At 44.2% G+C, this 20,178-nt stretch overlaps 1 protein-coding gene across 1 annotated transcript; it reads right to left on the bottom strand.

Moving 5' to 3' along the window:
* Positions 1 to 2,303: 2,303 nt before the first annotated feature.
* On the bottom strand, positions 2,304 to 8,024 carry LOC131336155 (uncharacterized). The gene is made up of 5 exons (XM_058371879.1): positions 7,797 to 8,024; positions 3,710 to 6,843; positions 3,423 to 3,605; positions 3,020 to 3,261; positions 2,304 to 2,699 (listed from the first exon to the last, which is right to left on the bottom strand). Exons 2-5 carry the CDS (start codon positions 4,001 to 4,003, stop codon positions 2,447 to 2,449), a joined length of 972 nt encoding a protein of 323 aa, XP_058227862.1. The 5' UTR covers positions 4,004 to 6,843; positions 7,797 to 8,024; the 3' UTR covers positions 2,304 to 2,446.
* Positions 8,025 to 20,178: the final 12,154 nt, after the last annotated feature.

Here is a 20,178-nt window from a genome sequence, read left to right on the forward strand (position 1 = left end):
TGTGGAGAAAAGCTTTTTTTTACCTTGAGTAAAGAACAGTATAGCCCAATTATGAATTTTTGATGAGTTGATAAGCACGGGGAGATATTTGGTGATCGGACAATAGTGTAGTTAGGAGGAGTGATACGGTTACGGTAGATGGTAGCACTAAGCGGAGGGGTGGACCAAAATTGACTTGAGGGGCGGTAGTCTAAAATGACCTAAGAACTTGGATATCACAGAACATGACACCCTTGACAAAGCTTAAGGGAGGGACAAGTTGTGTCAGTGTGTTGTGACCACCTACTTTGTTTTCCTTTGTGTTGTGTATGTGTATGAGTTACACAGCTGGCATGTTATCTCCAGGTGGTGATGCCACTTATATTCTGTATAATGGACTGACTAGGTCTAGTTGTGTGAGCGTGTTGTGACCAGTTACTTTGTTTTCCTGTGTTGCGTGTGGATGATTTACACAGACGGCATATTATCTACAGGTGGTGATGCCTCTTATATTCTGTATAATGGACTGTGTCATGATGCGTATATACCTAATCTTCTCATTGTCTTTCTTTCTCTATTTTTATGCTTGCACATGGCGAACATGATGTCTTTTTTGAGGCCATGCTACTTATTTGTTTTTTCAGTTACTAGGACAACCTATAGTGCTTCAAGAAAAATGTCTCATTCAATAGCAGGAGGATTTCTTCATGATGTATTCAGTGTTTTTGTTTCACTTATTTAGCCAATTAGATGTACTAATGAGTGATTGACATGATTAGGAAAAGTTTTTTTCATATACTGGGGATAATTTCTTTTTTCCTGTGTATATGGTTGTTGTGGTAGCGTAGGTCCTGGAACTTCATACAAGTCCTCCCAAATTGGATAGCTGTGTTTCTTGCAACTTTTTTCTTCCTATTGTGTTGACATGTGGAGCTAATCATTAGGAACATCCGAATTGGGTTCTGTTTACATTGGAGATTTTGCCATATAACTCTCTCTCTGTTAGTTATTTGTTTTTGTTCTTCGAATGCACGTAGTTATTCCTCCTCGTGGTCCAAGAACGTAACTTTTAGGCTATTAGGCTTCAGGTGGTATTTGGTAGCTTTCCTGTCCACAAGACTGAAGATGCTATTTTCTAAGCTCAGGCACATTGAATGCATTTTAATCCATGGAACTGGACGTGGCATCCAAGTCTTCCTGATAGAAAAAAGAGATGCTCAACCCTGTGAGAAAGAATCAGACAGCAGCTGCTTTGTGTTTCTGAATCCTGATCCATCGTGGAGGTATGCTTGTTATTCTTCTGGCTATCCCATATGGTATCTTTCGCCAAGTTTCTAATTTTAGGACATTGTCCGTTATTTTCTGTACAACGGAAGCTCCATGAAATATTCCGCTGATTGAACACACAAGATTTCGATGAATGCTAGGGTAGGATATTCACTTCCAGGGTCATAAATCGACATTTGAAAAGGACCTTACATAACCTTTGGGAATGATGCTAGTCACCATATTCTTCTTGTGGATTTCTTCTGTCATTAAAAGCTTTTACGAATTTGACTACGCCATATTGTATGACGAGCTTTCCCAGGTTGATACTTTCACTAAATCCACCTAAATTTGACCAGTCTGCTTGCAATCTTTAAAGAGAAGGGATGACATGCATGGTGAGTCTTCACTTCTCGGCTCTCAGTTAAAGCATCTGTTGTAAGAGACAGACTTGCAAGTAATTGTTTTGGTTTTTGGTTATTATTTGTATGTTTATGGGATAGACTGCACCACCCGCTTTGGCTGCACCCCCACTTCCCCAGCCTAGCACGTCAAAGTGACAGACTAGGCTGTAATTTTTGAGTGTTGTCCATCCATGCACAGTCTCGTAATGAATAGTTAACCACAACATGTCAAGATCCCTTCACTTAGGCTTTATGTCACTTATACTTGCCGTTGCTAGATGCTCTGCAAATTGAGATTGTGGACTGTTTGAATTGTTTCTCACCCAACCGGTCATTTACCATACGCCGTGCGGCGGTGTGCTCATCATGTTCCTGTGTTTCATTTTTGCTCCTGTTTATGTTACATTTGAGGATGCAGCTGATTCTTATCATCGTCAAATTACATTGTGCATGATCCAAAAAAAAATTACATTGCACCGTTCTTGCAGGTTCAGCAAACACCTGTGTCTGGTCTTGTGTTTGTCTTAGGGCTTACGGCCTTACATACTCCGATGAATGGATGCGCATGCACACTTTCATTTTGTATACATCTTCTGCTGCTGTTTAAAGGAAACACATTCCTGCTCTCATTGTAACACAGAGTACACAACGATATAGACTTCACACTGAAACTTTGAATCATTTAGTAGAAGTTATACATCTCAGATGAAAACATGAAAAATGTACAATGAACTGCAATTTGGCTTCAGCTTCTGTTATCAAAATTCTAAAATTTGATGCCATCAGAAATTATGATATCACTCTGCTACGGAAAATTTACTAATAAAAGAGAGGATTTCGTCGGAGACTTCTTGAGCTTTCTCTTGGTGGATAAAATGATGACCATCAATAATAACCACCTCGCTGTTGGGAACAAGGCTCTTGAAAGTACCTCCCCTAATATATTCCTTTGTTCCGCCGCAGTCGAATCCAATATCTTTGTCACCAACTATTAACTTTGCTGGAACTGTTACTTTTGACCCCTGCCATGGTGCAAGAAGCTCCCAATTGCTGCCACAAGTTTTTCGATCGACATATTCCCTGTTAGTTCTATCAACCTTGTGGCGATAGGTGGTTTGGTTATGTTTTCAATTTTCCTTGTTCTCCTTCTGCGTTTTACATTTCGATTCGTGTGAAAACAATTTTCATGGATTCAAAGACATTTTTGTTGTCTTCTTAGAAGTGGATTACTTTTCTAGAAAAATCTCAAAAAAGGTTTTCAGTAGAGTTTGATCAAACTATGTTGAAAACAGAAAAATAAAGATGAACAACAAACATTCTAGCCTTAAGCAGCAAAGGCTGTGGTTGAAGACTTGAAGTTGTAAACTCACAGATCGATGGCACGGTAGTAGTTGAGAGGTCCGGTAAATCCAGACTCCTGGAATTTATCGGCAAAGACCTGGAGTTCATCCTCAGTAATCCATGATGGCAAAAAGGAAGAGGTTTCCAGGAAATCGATAATCTCCATGCCTGGTGGAGCTATCAGCAGATCAGTCTTGTTGATCAGTAAGAACTTCTTCATCACGGTCACATAATCATATCTTGCAAATGCCCTTTCTGCCCTCCCGGGTTCCTGTCAAACTCGCCATATAATTGGATACATGTATTTGCTTGTCTGTTTATATATATGTATGCCTACGTAAGTTGATATATATATATATATATATATATATATATATATATATATATAGAGAGAGAGAGAGAGAGAGAGAGAGAGAGAGAGAGAGAGATTACCAGGAACTGAGACACATAGTTGTCATCTCCAAACATTTGTTTGTAGGATTCAGTGGTTTTGATATTAGGAGACCTGGGTGAAAATGGAACAGAGAGACAAACCAGGGCCTTAACTCTATCAGGCCTGAATAGGCTGAGGTACCAAGCAACAACAGCTCCCCAATCAGAACCCACTACAAAAGCCTTAACATTCCAGAGAAAAGAAAAGAGAACAAAGTTAAAATCCTCTTTTGCAGATTACAGGAATACATACAAAACTCGATGAGGGAAGGTGGCGGGGTTCGAACCTGTTGCTCACCAAAGTGATCAAGGAGGCCGATGAGGTCGCCGACGATGTGGAAAACGGTGTAGGAAGAGGGAGAGAGAGGAGAGTCGGAATCACCATAGCCCCTCAAATCGGGTGCCACAGCATGATAGCCGTGGTTAGCCAAGTGGGTGATCTGGTGGCGCCACGCGAACCAGAACTCCGGGAAGCCGTGAAGGAGGAGTACTAGTGGTCCTGCCCCTTTCTCTGCTATGTTCAGCCATATGCCGTTGGTTTTGATCCTCTTTTGGTTCACCTCGCCCATGGTCATCATCATCCTTACCACGAGAGAGAGAGAGAGAGAGAGATTCAGAGTTCAACGGCGGCCATTTCAGGTGAACATAGTATTATTAGAACGGTTTGGACAAAATTAGGTGGTTGGGTTTCACATTTGACTAAATAAAAGGAAGAAAAGTTGTCCGACGCCGTAGATATTTGACAAAGCCATGCGTAGTCAAAGGGGGAAGCAATTTGACTGGACAATGAAACAAACTTTGTTTCTAGTATTTGGTTAAAGAAGGCGAAAATAGTTGCAAATAGGGATTTCTGATACTGCTTTGCTGTTAAACAGCTTTCAACTTAGAAAATTCATCAATTTAAGCAGGAGTACAAATTGGAATCATGCACATTATATATATGGAATGAAACCTCCCAATGATTTACGGAGTCTACTTTTAGATTTACGGACTCGGACCCTTCTTTGAAGAGATTCTTAAGAACAAAATAATGTGATAGACTGGCCAACATTTACACTCCATAAAAAATATTGGAACTATATCCAAACCTCATCTCATTTTCAATGCATTCTTTGAGTGCGATACCACGATGATCCGCAAGTATATTTCACTAGCAAAATGAGGAAAAGACAAGTAAACTTCAAAAATCAAAATTCTCACTCCCCCAATCGCATTTTAAGTGTTTATTGCGAAAATACTTAATAGTACGGAGTATAATTTTTGAATAAAAAAATAAAGTACTTCTGCGCATAACTTTTTAAACTTTTATGCGCCAATTTAAAGAATTAACTGAAGTTTTTAAATGGGTGCAAAGAAATTGAAAAAATTATGCATAAAAGTATTTTATTTTTTATCCAAAAATTGCACGCTTTTCCGTAAGAAACGCTTAAAAAAGGGAGTAGTATTCTACAAGGTCAAATTTTAAAATTATGCATTATTTTAGAAATTTGAAAAATCGTCTTTTTTTTTTGAAAACAGACAAATCTCATGCTCATAAAGAACAAAAAATTGCCTAGAGTCTACAAACACCCAAATCCCGGAGCCCTCCATTGGGTACGCAGACCTCAACAATCGGGTTATCCATGTGGATTGGGTAGGCACTCTCCAAGTACATTAAAAGTTCCACACTAAGAGTCCGCATTTGTCTATTGCCAATAAGTTCTCTATCGCCGAGTGCATTACCGAGAGAAAGACCCGCGTCCTATTCAGCGACAGTCACCTATTACTTACCATTTTTCTACTCCCAATTCGCTTCCATCCCAGCAATGCAAGCTTTGATCACCGGACCTCATCGGGCCGGGCGAAGGGGAAAGAAGGGATGGGTGGTCCGCTGGGATGTCCAATGGAGAACCAGCCCAATCAGCATCTGACAAACTTTCAATACGCAAATGCCCATGGTGCTTATACAACAGTCCTTGTCTAGCCAACTCGGGGGAGAAGAGCGGCAAAGCGAGAACTCAGCAATCGATTCAGAATCAAATCCATAAGCCGAGCCACCCTAGCTACACCACAGCGCCTGAACAAACCCCAACCTGAGCCGCAAAAGAGGAGGTGGAAGAAGGGAGGAGGGATTGAGAGAAGGCGAAAGAGGGCGGATCTGGGTTTGGGATGGCGGTGGAGGGGGTGGGGGAGAGGCGAGAGGGTTTCGAGTGGGGAGGACAGAAGATAGTGGATCTGGGGCGGTGGGAGGGAAGGAGGCAGACGAGAGGGTTTTGAGGAGGCGACATGGTAGAGGAGGGTGGCCGGCTGGAGGAGGGAGGGGAGGTGGAGGTGGTTCCACCCACGAGCAAAAACCTTAACTGCGTGTATAATAAATTAATATTTTTTTACTTATTTCATGAACTCATTTGAATGCATTTAACTGTATAGAACTATACTTATCGAATGCTACATCAGTTTTTGGGGGCCCTATTTTTAGCAAATTTCTGGAGGATAAAAGCAAAAGTCTTACTCGCCTTTGCTCAATGCCAATGCTGTCCGACACAAAGCGGATGGGACTCAAGTTCCCTAATTCAGGATACCTACTTATGGCAACTATGCCATTCCCTAATTTAGGATACCTGCTTCTTGCAACTATGCCATTGGTAGGACTCGCAAGCTGTGGCTCAAACCTTCTTCAGGGAACACTTCCAAATCCCCTGCACGGTACTGTTACTACTGTATTGTCAACCTTGTCCAGGCCCTTCTCGTCCTACCCGTTAACTTCTAAATCAAAACAAAAAAGACCAAAAAAAGAAAAAGAGCTATAGTGTCCAATCATGGGATGGACACCCACAAACATCATTTACAGAAAGATCAACGCAAAAAGTTCATAGCAGATATCAATTATATAGATAATTAGTACTTGCCTAAGCAATGCTTCCCAAGTCCCAACTATAAGCCTAACACCAGATGGCACCTGGTCCACCAATGGATCACTCAAAAAGTGATTCCCGACAAGACTAACACAAGAATGAAATTAGGAGGCCAAGAACACAGATAATAAGCACAGTAATGAGTCAAAATGCTGATCGCTTATTATGGAGAACCCGAAGATAAGTCAGTTCACCTCTTACAGGTGTCGACCACAAATAAGTTTTTACGCTTACTAAACAAATACTAGGACCTGTTATGCAGCATATCAATTAAAACTTCACCATTGCCCTGGTTTTCAGAATTACTACTTTATTTTCCTTATTTTTATTGTTTTCAATTACTTTCCCTTTTCTCATCATTCACATAAAAAGAAGAGAACGCATCAAAGTTAAACTCTCAAACGACTACAGGTGAGCAAGATGATATGTTATTACACTTTATCGTCATGGAACCACCACCTGGTCTCCTTTGGAGATCTTCCTTTTTTACACTTCTTTACATAGCCATCATTATCATCTGGCTGTTGCTGCAGTCAAAAAGAAAATTGATTAAAACCTCAAACGCTTTTATTTAGAACAGAAACAACTCAAGGAAGAGTGCAGCAGATAAAGTTGATAAACAGACCATTCGTGCACCAGTTTGTGAAATCATTTGGTTCAGATTGTCAGATTGATTTTGTGTAAGCCCCTACTAACACCCAATCTTGCCTAACACCCAATCTTGGCTTGATCAAGACATTCAGTGAATGATCATGAAATAACCTTTGCGAGGCGTCCTCAGTATTTGTTTTAACACCCTAAATTTTAGTTTCTGAAATATGGTTCCACACAGCATATGCATTTTGTTCGGATTGGAAATATTTGGGGGAGAAGGGTGCTTACAATCTCAAGAAATTTGAAGTGACAAAAAAATTTGATCTACAATTTGTTAGACAACGCCAACGGTATCACCAGAGACGGAGGGAGGTGTGGGCATATGGGGGCCAAGGCCCCTGCGCGGTTTCGGGGGTTTTTTTTTTTTGTTTTTTCATTTGGTGAGAACATGTAGGTATTGTATTTTATATCGGATATTATTTAGACATAAAAATATGTTCGTTTTTTGTCCCAAAACTCAATTTCTCTTTCTGTGCACGGTCTTCCATAAGCTTTTTTTTCAATTATTGATCTCATTTCTTTTTCCATCTCTCTCCACTTACTACCCAAAAAAACCTTCTTTAAAATTTAAACCAAACAAACTATTAGATTCCCGAACCTTCCAATTTCAAAATTGTGTTCATAGATTGGCCCTCGTGTTTACAAGATCTTGGTTCCGTCCCTGGGTATCACCCAAAGGAAGTAAAAGATCAGAGAGCCATTTTTTGGCATTCTTACAAACTCCTTGGATGCAATAAAATAAGGAACATATACAATTCCTAAAGTCTCAATTAAAACATTGAAAATACAGTTTCTAATAAAGAAGACAAAATGAGAATGAACTTACCTAGGACAAAAAAGAATGCTGAAAGCAGACCACGTTTCCAATTTGCCCGGCTTGAGAAGAAGAGAGAGGGCGAGAGGGTGATGGAGAAGGAGGGGGAGAGGTGGAAACTGGAAACAAAATGGAGAGGGAGGAGGGTGGGAGAGAGAAAGAGAGCGCGCGCCGCGCTCTGAAGCTTAAGTCAGACGTGAGAGAGAGAGAGAAGAGTGAGCCTATGATGTGATAGAGCGTGTTCTGAGAGAGAGCATACCTATATTGGCTATATATATTCAGCCTGCGGGTTAGATTTATGCAGAATGAGGGAATAAATTTGGAGCGTTGATTTTCTATTAGATTCAAAAGCAGTCATATCTCTTGCAAGATGAATCGAAGACAAAGCACGTGAACCTCACCCTAACGGGTTCAATCTAACATCACCATGTTTGTTTTGGAGTTTCAAAATTTATGAGCACTAGCAAATGCCCTTGCCTGAAGGCACGAGTCGAACAATGAGCAAATGGAGAACATGTCGTAAAAAAAATTATAGGAACTAAGTAAAATACGGTATATGCGCAAGACAAATCGAGGTGCAAAAAATATTCAAGCGGGTCAAAATTTTCCAAAATTCATAAATCATCCCACACATGTAATAAAAATTAAATAAAGTCAAACCGAATGTATATTTGTAAAACTTAACCTAACAAATAAAATGTCATTATGAAATTCTCATTGTCTTAACAAAGCTCTTATCACGACGACCCCATTGTTCCTTTGCCAGTCCTCGACATTCCTAAATAAGATTAAGAATTATTAAATTCATCACAAAATATAAACTGGTTTATGTATAAGATAGGTATGGCAATGAAATCAAAAGGATAACTTATCACCTTTACAATATTTGTAATCGTTTATTACCTTTGGAAATGTGTCAATACTCTTCTGACCAATCAACTTTTAAGACGAAAGTCACCACAAAGGCACAATGGTCAGGACACATATTTTTTTGGAGTAGGAATAATAAACATCTATGATTGTCCATAATACTGAGAAATATGTCTTTGAGCATTTTTACAACATTATCCTGGCAAAATATCACAAATAAAGGTATTACTATATTATTTTAATTTTGTACAGTGTGATTTATATCTAGCTTTTATGTATTTACCTTTAACATTAATTTATTCAGATATAGTGCGACACACTGTGAGATAAATTCTGCCTTCGTATCCTTTAGCAAGACTTCCATTGAGCCAGTAGAGTCTTTCACGACCATCTTTACATTATACCTAAAATGAATGCGAATATTTCAACCATTTTAGATGTGTTACATCTAAGTTGTATAACCCTGCAAACTGACTTGAACGGCTACAGTATGTTTTTTTTTTTTTTTGGAAAAAAAATTCTGTAGTTTTCACAGGTTTACTTGACAAATACCTTAATCTTAACATGTTTACTTGAGAAATGCTTCTCCGTAACTTCAGTTTTCTTGAACACCTTATATGAGGCATTCTTACAAATACCTTGTATGAGGAACATCCGGTTTGCTTCTTCCTTGGTTGAAAACTTTTGCCCAAAGACTACTTCTCAAAATTACTGTAACTTATATTCCAAAAAAAAAAAAATTACTGTAACATAAAAAAGAAAAAAACCATTCCGTAGTTTTCACCACTCGAAGAGCACTATAACCGCTCGAAAACATACCAATCAGGGGTCAGATTTAAGATTCCTGATCAAAGCATAAAGAATCAATATATGGAATAAAGAAGAAGCGAGAATCCGTACCTGGATTAGAAAGAAGAAAAAGACAGTGAATAGGGCTCAACTTCTCCTACTTGATAAAAGGTGTGGGGCTCCGTTTTGAGTGGTTCGTCCTTTTTGAATGGTGGTTCAGAGTTAGCTCCTGTCTCCTTTACTCAGTCCTGCAAAAAGAAGCACGACTAAGAGACCACACCGGAGGTTCTCCGGGATGGCCCTCCGGTGCAAGAGTCAGTTTTCTTGCAAGGAAAAGTTAGAGATTGGGAGCTAGGGTTTGGTTTGAGTGTACCTCTTCCAAGAAGGCATAATGGGATATTTATAGGAAACCCTTCACTTGGTCTCCAAGATTGCACCAACGCCTGACACGCGTCGGCTGATGTCACTGTTGCATCACGTTTAGGGTTTTGCAACCGTTTTCAAGATGAGCTGGCACCTTCACGTGCCACCATCATTGTCCTCATAACCGTTCGGATGACGTCACAATCATCATCATAGCCATGGTTACTGTTCTGATGCGGGTGAGCTGGATCGTCGGCCAAGCCATGCTCGGCATCGAGCATGTTATGGGACCTTCGGCAGCTATCCAAACGAACGTTTCCTCCACCCCGAGCAGGTATAGGGAATGGAGTATTAAAGGAGGTGTAATTTAGAGGAAACCTAGGCGACAGGGACCTTCGGCTACGGTTGCTGATCCGAACGTCCAAAGAGAGATGTCTTGGAGTTGAAAGTAATGCTAAATCACGCTCGGAATGACCGAGCCATTTTGCTCGGCCTACTACAATAGCCCCTCAACCCATGCCGAAGCTTTTCACTCGGTATGGGTTGATTTAAGATTTGGGCGAGCTTGAACCTTCGGCAGATTAATCCGAGCCCCACATAGGTAACAGCTGTCGAGTATTCGAACGGGTGTGTCAGTTGAAAGGACATCTAGGCATACGAGGAGACGGCTGGCATGGGTAAGAGCTTCAGTCGCCACGTGTCACGTAGAGGTTGGCGAGGGGTTCGACGGTGAAATGATGGGCGGGAAATTCGAAAAGGCCCGCTCTGCTTATAAATACCGGTGAAGGAGGAGAGAGAAAGTTCTTCTGCACTTTCTCTCTCTAGCGCTTGGAGCTTCTCTCTCTTCATTTCCGTTCCAGAACTCAGCTTGAATCCAGATCCTCAACTTCAAGCCCCAAATCAACTGAAATCTTCAGGTATGTCATCGATTCTTGTCGTTTTAGTCTTTCTTTCGCTTTTTATGCTTATTTTCTGGGTTTTTGGGATGACTTTGGGGGTTTTTTGTACTGTATGAACAGTGGATTTCTGGGGAGAACAATGATGTTCATCCCTGAACTCAACCTGTTCTTCCGAGCCCCCATAGGATATCTGGGGCTCAGCCGAACGATTTATTTGTTGGGGGTAAATTACCGAACGTTCCCCAACCCTCTTATTTTGCCAAACGTAGGTTATCTTTATAGAAGTACCGAGCCCACTATAGGTTAGCATGTGACTCGTGAGCCGATAAGATAAACCGAACTTCCAAACGATCTTCTTTGCCGACGCAGATTTTAATAGCTTAATACCCCTTTGTTCTTTTCCTAGGTCTGGCTCACGAGGTCATCGACGTGTCTTCAGACTCGGATTGCTCGGAAACCGAATCCGATCGTCAATTCATCAGCGAGCTTCTCGAGTGGCGTAGGTTGAGGAATAGCCGAGCGATTAATTCTGCTTCAACGAGAATGTCGGCGACCTCTCCTGTGTCCGACGATTCTAACGCCGAGCGAGATTATGAGTACGCTGCCGACGACTTCCTTACGGAGCCCGAGATAAGCTTTTCCCCAGAAACCCAATCCGAAAACGAGCCACAAGTGGGTCAAGAAGCCAAGTCAAGGCTTATGTCAGGAGCCGAAGCTTCGACATCGGGTCCAAGCGACGCCGACCTTTTTGACAAGGGCTTGCTATGTCCCTACGCTCATTATTTCAGCGGCAGCCCTGGAGAGTACGCAGCCTTCCGGACGAAATACAACATTCCCGAGGATGTTCTGATTCATAGAGTCAAGAGCACAGACATAAAAGACCATAGGGATCACCGTCCCGAACACATAACCGTGCCTTTAATGGCCATTTGTGAGGCCGGGCTTCGGTTCCCAATTCACCCCTTCCTTAGGGAAATTCTTTGGAAATTCAGTTTAGCCCCCCATCAACTCGCGATCAACAGTTACTGAATTATCATGTCAGTAATTGCCTTGATCGATAGTCAAGATTTGGACTTTACGCCGACGGACCTCTTTTACACATATACCATGTCTAGACACGGGAAATCTGGCTGTCGATATTTGTCGACGCGTCCCAAAAAGCAGCCTCTAATAGACGGTCTTTCGGACACCGACAAGTGGGCTGACTTTTACCTTGAAGTGCACGGAAACTTTGAGTTCGGCGACGGTCTTCGTTGGTTCGCCGTTCCGAAAGTTGCTGATACAAGAGGTGATCCGACCGAACGTGCTCAAGTCATTTATTACGTTTTACTTTTGTCTTCTCTTCTGCTAGGGGTATTTCTTGAATTGCTGTTGTTTTTTTTTTTTTTTTTTTTGCAGAGCTCGGCCCTATTTCCAAGGTACTCAACACCAACTCTCGGGAGAAGGAGACCGAGACGCTGCTTGCCCAGGTTTGCCGTCACGCTCCGACCCTTCTTGATTACCGACCCTCCTACAAAGGTGTACTGAGGAGGAAGGAGAAAGGGAAAGAGGTCTCCCAGAGCAAGAAAAAGGCACCCAGTGCTCCTGCTGCCGAGGCTGTACAAAAGAAGAAGGGAAATTCCAACGCCGTCGGAATCCGAAAGAAGAGGCAACAAGGAGGGGTGAGATTGCCGAAGATCGGTTTTACAGCAGAGGAGTGGCTTACTCCGTTTGATTCTGCCGAACTTCCCCAGCCCTCCTTCGAAGATATGTCAAGAAGGAACATTCCAAGGCCCGTGATCCCAATGAAGACGGCTAATCCTGGCCGAAGCCGAAGCTCTACCGAGCAGCAAAGTCAGAAAGAGAAGAGACAGAAAACGTCAGAGGACGTTGTTCTGCCGAACGTCTCACAACCCGTGCCTCTTGACACTCTTCAAGCCCCTTCAACAAAGGATCAGGGGAATTTGGTTGAACCTCACATTGATCTTACTGATCCGGTAACCGAGGCCGCCGTCCGTCGCCAGTTCAGCCCTTCGTACACGATGCCTGATGGCAGGGTTCTCCTTCAGAACGACTCAGTCAAAGAAGAGCCGAACCTTGCCATCACACTTCTGAGGGGGCTGGCCCTGCCGAGGGATTATGATCAGGTTCCAACCGACCTCCTTCCAGGTCTTGGTGAGATGTGTTCTCACCTTGTTCAGGTTTGTCTCTTCTTTTCTCTCCTCTATTTCCTCTCTCTTTCCCCCCCTTTTTTTTACTTCTGCTCTTTTGATTAGGCTGGGCAGGCTGCGCTGAAGGCGTATGACAAAGCCTCCAAAGTCTCTGCCAAACGAGAGAGGTATAGGTCTGACCGAGATTCTTGGCGAACGAAGTTTCGGATCTCTGAGCAGCAGGTTAAGGACGCGGATGCCGAGACGGAGAAGTTGAAGAAGGAGCTTGCTGAGGCCAGAGTTGCCGCCGAGACTGCTGTGGCCGAAGTAAAAAGGCTAAAGGGGGAGGAGAAAGAGAAGATAACTGCTGCCGACGCCCGGGGTTATGAGGCCGGAATTCAAAGAGCCGCCCTAGAGTACACCCAGGTTGCCCATAAGATGGTCAATGACGAGCTTGAAGCTCGTTTGCCTGACTTCTTCAGGCTTGGATATGCTGCTGGTGCCGACGCAATGGCTGGTGTCATGGCAATTCAGCCCGAGTCGGGCTTCCTTAAGCAGCTGCCCGAGCCGACCGTGCCTGATCTTGACCTTCCTTATACTGAGGAGGAGTGCCAACCCTTGCCTCCTGAGGATGATGATGAAGAGATGACCGACGTGCCTCTGGCCGATCAGCAGGAGAAGGGTAGAGATGATGAGAGCCATCCTCAAGCTCAAGACAAAGTTGCCGAAGATGCCCAAGTTTAGGATTCTCTTTAAGTTGCTCTTTTTGTTTTGTTTCTGAATATTTTTGAACTTTGCTTTTGGACTGGATGGCTCCGAACGTTTAGGATTTGCCATGCCAGATGTAATAGTTTTAAGGGGGTCGGCATCGAACGTTTTACCAAGCCGAGCCCTCTTGGTAGGAGATTCTGAATTTCAAGTTTGTGTTTAAATGACTTAGAAAAAATTCTCAACTTTGTTATTGCACTGAATATTTCTTCATGCCTTAGAAATATTTTCTGAGTTTGCTCGCCGAAGGTCAAGCAGCCTTGGCTTGTTTCCAGGTTTATTTACTTGTAACAGCCCCTGCGTTGGTATAAGGCTCGGCTTCAAATGCCAGTCTTGTGCCAACGTAATATGTTAAGTAAATGTCTTAAGTGGCAATTTGTTCAAGTCAAAGTATGAACATAGCCGAACCAATATGTTTAATCGAGTTGCGGCTGGAAATCAAATTGTCCGAGCCATAACATGTTTGCACTAAAGAAATCCGAACGTAGCTGTAATTGTCAGAATACCGAGCTTATAGCGATTGATGTTTGAATCATTGTAATCAAATACAGAGAACACTTGATGCTTCAGAAGTAGGAGGGACTTTTCATTAAATAAAAGATTGCCAAAACAAGTACAGCACTTTGGTAAGAGAAAAGTAATAGACTTTGAGAGGTGAGTTCAAAGGTAGGCATTTTTGAGGTTCAGAGCATTCCAGGGATTTTCAATTTCCCTTCCTTCTTTGTCTTCTAACTTGTACGAGCCGTTGCCGACCTCTTTAATCACCCTATAGGGTCCTTCCCAATTCGGTTTGAATTTTGTCTTCTGATTGGCTCGGACAACCTTCCGCCAAACCCAGTCGTCGGTTCTGAACTTCTTGAGCCTTACGCTTCGATTGTAGCCCCGAGCGACTTCCTGTTGATAGTTGGCTAACTTGAGCTGAGCATCGTCTCGCTTTTCTTCGGCTAAGATGAGCTCGGTTGCAACTGCATCATTGTTGGATTCTAGATCGAAAGTTTCGGTACGCAGGGTCGGGAACCTTGATTCTAGTGGGATGACAGCTTCCATGCCGAAGGCCATTGCAAAGGGAGTTTGGCCAGTGGAGCGTCTGGGAGTGGAGCGATAGGCCCAAAGGACCCTAGGCAGTTCCTCGGCCCATTTTCCTCGTTTTGAGTCAAGCCGACGTTTGATGCCGGCGCAAACAGTCTTGTTTGTGGCTTCGGCCTGGCCGTTGCCCTGGGGGTAGGATGGGGTTGAATTGAAGAATCTAATTCCGAACTCAGCACAGAGTCCAGTTAACTCTTTTCCGACGAATTGGGAGCCATTATCAGATACAATTGCATAAGGCACCCCGAACCTTGTGACGATGTTCTTCCAAACGAATCGCCGAACATCTGTTTCAGTTGTTGTGACTAACGGCTCGGCTTCCACCCACTTTGAAAAGTAATCCGTCGCAGTGATCAAAAACTTGAAGCCCCCAGGGGCAGTTGGAAGTTTGCCTACTATATCCAAGCCCCACTGAGCAAAGGGCCATGGACTAGTGATAGGTTTGAGAGATTGAACGGGTTGCCTTGGTATGGGGGAGAAAAGTTGGCAAGGCTTGCACTTTTTGACCACTTCTTCACAATCCTTCTTCATTCATTTCCAGAAGTATCCCTGACTGAGAGCTCTTTGACATAGGGAACGTCCGCCAGAGTGACAACCGCAGCTGCCAGAGTGGAGCTCGGTTAAAATAATTGGGACCTCGGTTGGGTGAATGACTCGGAGATATGGCCCGGTGAAGCTTTTCCTGTATAGTTGGCCGAGCTCAAAGATCCAGTAGTAGGCTGCTTTGCTGCGTACACGGTAGGCCTCCTTTTTGTCAGAGGGAAGAGTATCATCTTTGAGGAACGAGATGATTTCATCCATCCAACTTGGGCCGAGGGAAATGTTGTATACTTCTTCCGATACTTCAAAGCTCGGCTGGTGAATCTCGCCGAGGCTGATGTGTCGGTATTCAGAAGCTTTGCTTGCCGAGGCCAAACTTGCAAGAGCATCGGCATGAGCGTTGTTCTCTCTGTTGATCTGTTCGATTTGGAATCCTTTGAACCCTCGGATTAGCTTTAGAGCAGTAGCTTGATACTTAATCATTCTTGGGTCCCAAGCTTCATAATCACCTGTTATTTGATTGACGATCAGCTGAGAGTCGCAGAACACTTGTAGATCTTCAACTTGTAAACTTGCCGCGGCTCGGAGGTCAGCAAACAGAGCTTCATATTCGGCTTCGTTGTTTGTGGCTTGGAAGTTGATTGTGATAGCACTTTCATGAAGGACGCCACAAGGGTTTACAAGAACAACCCCTGCACCCGAGCCGTTGCTGTTTGATGCCCCGTCAACGTGCAATTTCCAAACGTCTCCGCTAAATAAGTTCCAAACTTTCCGAGCCTCTTGTTGTTCTAGCATCCCATAATTAGGCTTGACCAATGTTTCCTCGTCCGGGCTTCCAGGGGTAAACTCAGCAATAAAGTCTGCCAATACTTGTGCCTTGATTGCAGTTCGAGGCTCAAAGTGGATATCAAAGTTTGCTAATTCGACCGCCCACTGAGATACTCTGCTTGATAGATCAGCCTTCCTCAAGAGATTTTTAAGTGGAAACTCCGTGAGAACTATGATGGGGTGCTCTTGAAAATAAGGGAGCAATTTCCGAGCTGCGGTCACCAATGCTAGAAGAAGCTTCTCCAGTGGCAGATATCTAGTCTGTGCTAGGAGCAAGGTTCGGCTAGAAAAGTAGATTGGTTGGTCCTCAAGGCCTTCCCGTCGGACAAGCGCCGAGCTCACGGCGTGTGGAGAGACAGCTAGATAAAGATGAAGAGTTTCGAAAGCTACCGGTTTGACAAGAAGAGGGGCCGAACTGAGATAAGATTTTAGCTTGGTGAGGGCTGCATCACAATCTTCCGTCCACTTGAAACTTCGTCGGCTTTGCTTCTTAAGCGTTTGGAAGAAGATATGGCATTTATCCGATGAGCGGCTAATAAACCTGTTGAGAGCCGCTGCCATCCCAGTTAACTTCTGAATTTCCCGAGGAGTGGATGGTGGTTTTAATTGCTGAATAGCTAAGATCTGGTTCGGATCTGCTTCGATTCCCCGTCGAGTAACCAAGTAGCCGAGGAATTTCCCTGAGCTAACGCCAAAGGCGCATTTATCGGCGTTAAGCCGTAGCTTATGCTTCTTCAATATTGCAAAGACCTCGGCAAGATGAGAGAGGTGATTCTCGGCCTTAAGACTTTTTACCACCATATCGTCAATATAAGCTTCCATGATTTCTTCGATGAGAATTCTGAACAACAGGTATACCATTCTTTGGAATGTGGAACCAGCATTCTTAAGGCCGAACGGCATAACCAGGTAGCAGAAGAGGCCTCTGGGTGTGATGAATGCTGTCTTTTCCATATCATCGGGATCCATGGCTATCTGGTGATAGCCTCGGTAAGCATCCAAGAAACTCAGCCGAGCATGACCCGCCGTTGCATCTACCAATTGATCAATCTTTGGAAGGGGAAGACAGTCTTTCGGACAAGCATCATTCAAGTTGGTGTAGTCCACGCAAACTCTCCATTTTCCATTCTTCTTTTTCACCACCACAGGGTTCGCGAGCCAAGTGGGGTATTGTACTTCTTTGATGGCGCCAGCCTCGAGGAGTCTGCCTACTTCCTCATTAACTGCGTCGGCGTGAATGCTGGCTGACCGCCGAGGCTTCTGAATTACAGGCTTTGCTGATTTTGAAACTTTGAGGGAGTGCTGGATGAGCTTTGGGTCAATGCCTGGCATCTCATACGGCGTCCATGCAAAAATTTCGATGTTGCTTTTGAGGAACTGCAAGGTTTCTTCACTCTCGGCCTGAGATAAACCAGCGCCGAGCATGAAATAACGGGATGCATCCTCGTTAAGTGGGAATTTGATAAGATCCTCAATTGATTTCTCTTCAGGAAGAGATCCGACGTCTTCGAGAACTGGTTTGTCAGGGACTTCAACCCAATGTACTCTTTTGGTGCTTGATGACTTTCCGATGGCCGAGACGTAACACTGTCTGGCTTATAACTGATCTCCAAACAGATCTTCTTGTTTGCCGTTAGCGCCGATGTACCTGACCACTTGATGGTAGGTAGAGGCGACGACCTTGATTGAATGGAGCCAATTTCGTCCGAGGATTGCGTTGTATGGGCTCGGTGCATCTACAACGACGAATTCTTGATTAGAAGCAACCGAGCCCGTAACAACGGGGAGGGTAATCCTTCCGAGAGGCCAAACTGGAGTGCCACTGAAACCAATTAAAGGGACTTCTGCTGGTAATAGGCACGACTGTGGATTTTGAGCTCGTTGAAGAGAGATAAATACATCACTTCTGCCGAGCTTCCTTGGTCAATAAGCACCCTTTTGACCGAGTGAGTTGAGATTTGGAGTGTGACCACCAGAGCGTCGCAATGGGGGGTTTGGATGCGTTGAAGATCTTGCTCGGTGAAGGAGATTGACCAGGGACGCTCGAGCATTTTGACTCTTTTTGGAGCACGATCGATGGAAAAAACTTGGGTAACATTCTCAGCTTTGACAAGCTCTTGACGAAGCTGTTTTGCTGCCTCCTTTGTTGTTGACCTATGAATAACGTTGATTACTCCGACTGGACGCGGAATAAGGTTTTGTGCACCAACGTTCAGCTGTCTCCTCGGCGTCTTTGTCCAGTCGATATGATCATCGAGAAGTCCTTGCGCTGCTAAATTCTCCAAAAGCGCCTTATAGGGAGCGCAGGCTGTGGTGTAATGCCCGAGCTCGTTATGGTACGAGCATCTCTTCCGATTGTTGTTATTGCCTTCTTCTGTGTTCAATTTGGGAGGGTTCGACCAAACGAAGAACGGTTCCCTCTCTATCGTACGGAGGAGGAAATAAATCGGCTCTTTGAAAATCGTGGTTTCAGCTATATAATCATGAGCTTTCGGCCCCTTTTTGTCTGCCACCTTGACTGTGTTGACCTGCTTTTTTGGCTGGACAGCGACCACAGGCTTCGGTGGTGCGATTTGGGGCGTAGGGACATGAAGGCTTTGAGGTACGATTGAGTTCTGTCCTCCTTGGAGTTCTCGCTCGGCGAGGAACTCTTCGTAGGAGCAGAACTGTTCAACCGTCCTCATTAGCTCGTTCATTCCATGAGGAGCCCTTATTGCCAGCTCATCTAGGATCTTGCTTCCTGTTTCCAACCCATTCTTGAAGTTCCTTGCCGCCCAGTATTGATCAACACCGGGTATCTCGTTAAACAGTTGCCAGTAACGTTCGGCATACTTCCGAAGCGTCTCGCCGGGCCTCTTTCTCATCTGTGCCAAGGCATCTTCTTCCTTGGCTTGCTTGTTGCTAGTGATGAACCGATAGTTAAAAGCTCTTTCAAGCTCTTTGAAACTATGGATCGATCCAGCCTCTAATTGATTGAACCAAAGCAAGCCGAGGCGCCCAAGACTTGAGGGGAATGCTTTGCACATGATGGCATCGTCGTCGGTGACGCAAGAGATGGTACTTCTGTAATTGATGAGATGGGTGTATGCCTCGGTCGTACTGGGATCGAACTTCTGGAACTTGGGTAGATTTAGACCTAGCTTCGGCAACGTTGCTTGGATCTTGGCCGAGAAGGGTGATTCTATCAGTTTTTTCAATTGGTACTCGTGGGTTGGCCGAGGGGGAAGACCTTCCCGAGCGTTTCGAGACTTCTTTGATGCTCGGAATTCTTGTTCCCTTTGTTTTCCTTCGTTCTCATCTTGCCGACGTTGAAATCCCCTCTCCCTCTTCTCTATGGGGACCTTTCTGAACTCTTCTTCTGGAAGATTTTCGGTATGGTAAACCCTTCGTTGGCTAGGGCGATCGTCTTGCCGAACGACGACACTTACACTCCTTTCACGGTTTAGCCTCCGAGCGCTTACTGAATTTGTTGCTCGTCCTTCGTGGGCCTTTTCCCGAGGGAGTTCATCATGTTCGATCCGATGGCTCTGGGGACCTTTCCCGTTTCTTCTTGGCGTTCGGCTTCTTTGCCGTTCGGATTTGTACGGGATGAGAGCCTGATCGTTGTCTTGGAATTCCACGGTATCGTAGCTTTGGGAGCCCTGGGAGTATTCGTCTCCAGCCGATGAACTTGAGAAAATAGTATGCGGGCTCCCCTCTCGTCGTCCTTCTCTGCCTCTATGTCCCGCACCATTGCCGAGACGTTTATGAACTGGTGAGAGCTGCTGCCTAAGGCGATCGCTATCCCCAGTGCGATGGTCTGTCAATGGTGGGTCCAGGCGGTCGTGGACTGAGATTCTTTTTGGCCGCGCATCAACACCCAAAGGAGGAGGGGGTGGCAGATTTCCTCTCCGGCGCCGACCCTGAGATCCGGAGTGGGATGCCGTTGGAAATTCTTTGGCCTTAATTTTTTCGATTTCCATTCGTAGGAGGGCTACATCAGCGTTGGTCTGTTCTTGTTGCTGTTCTAGCATTTGTACGTATGCTAGAGCATCTTCACTCAGGCCGACTGGACGTTGGATGGAAGAGCTCACGCCAGGAGGAGTAAATCCAGGAGGGTGAGATGGGGAGGCGGCGTTGATA

This window comes from Rhododendron vialii, chromosome 8a (genome assembly GCF_030253575.1).
Source record: "Rhododendron vialii isolate Sample 1 chromosome 8a, ASM3025357v1".
NCBI lineage: Eukaryota > Viridiplantae > Streptophyta > Magnoliopsida > Ericales > Ericaceae > Rhododendron > Rhododendron vialii.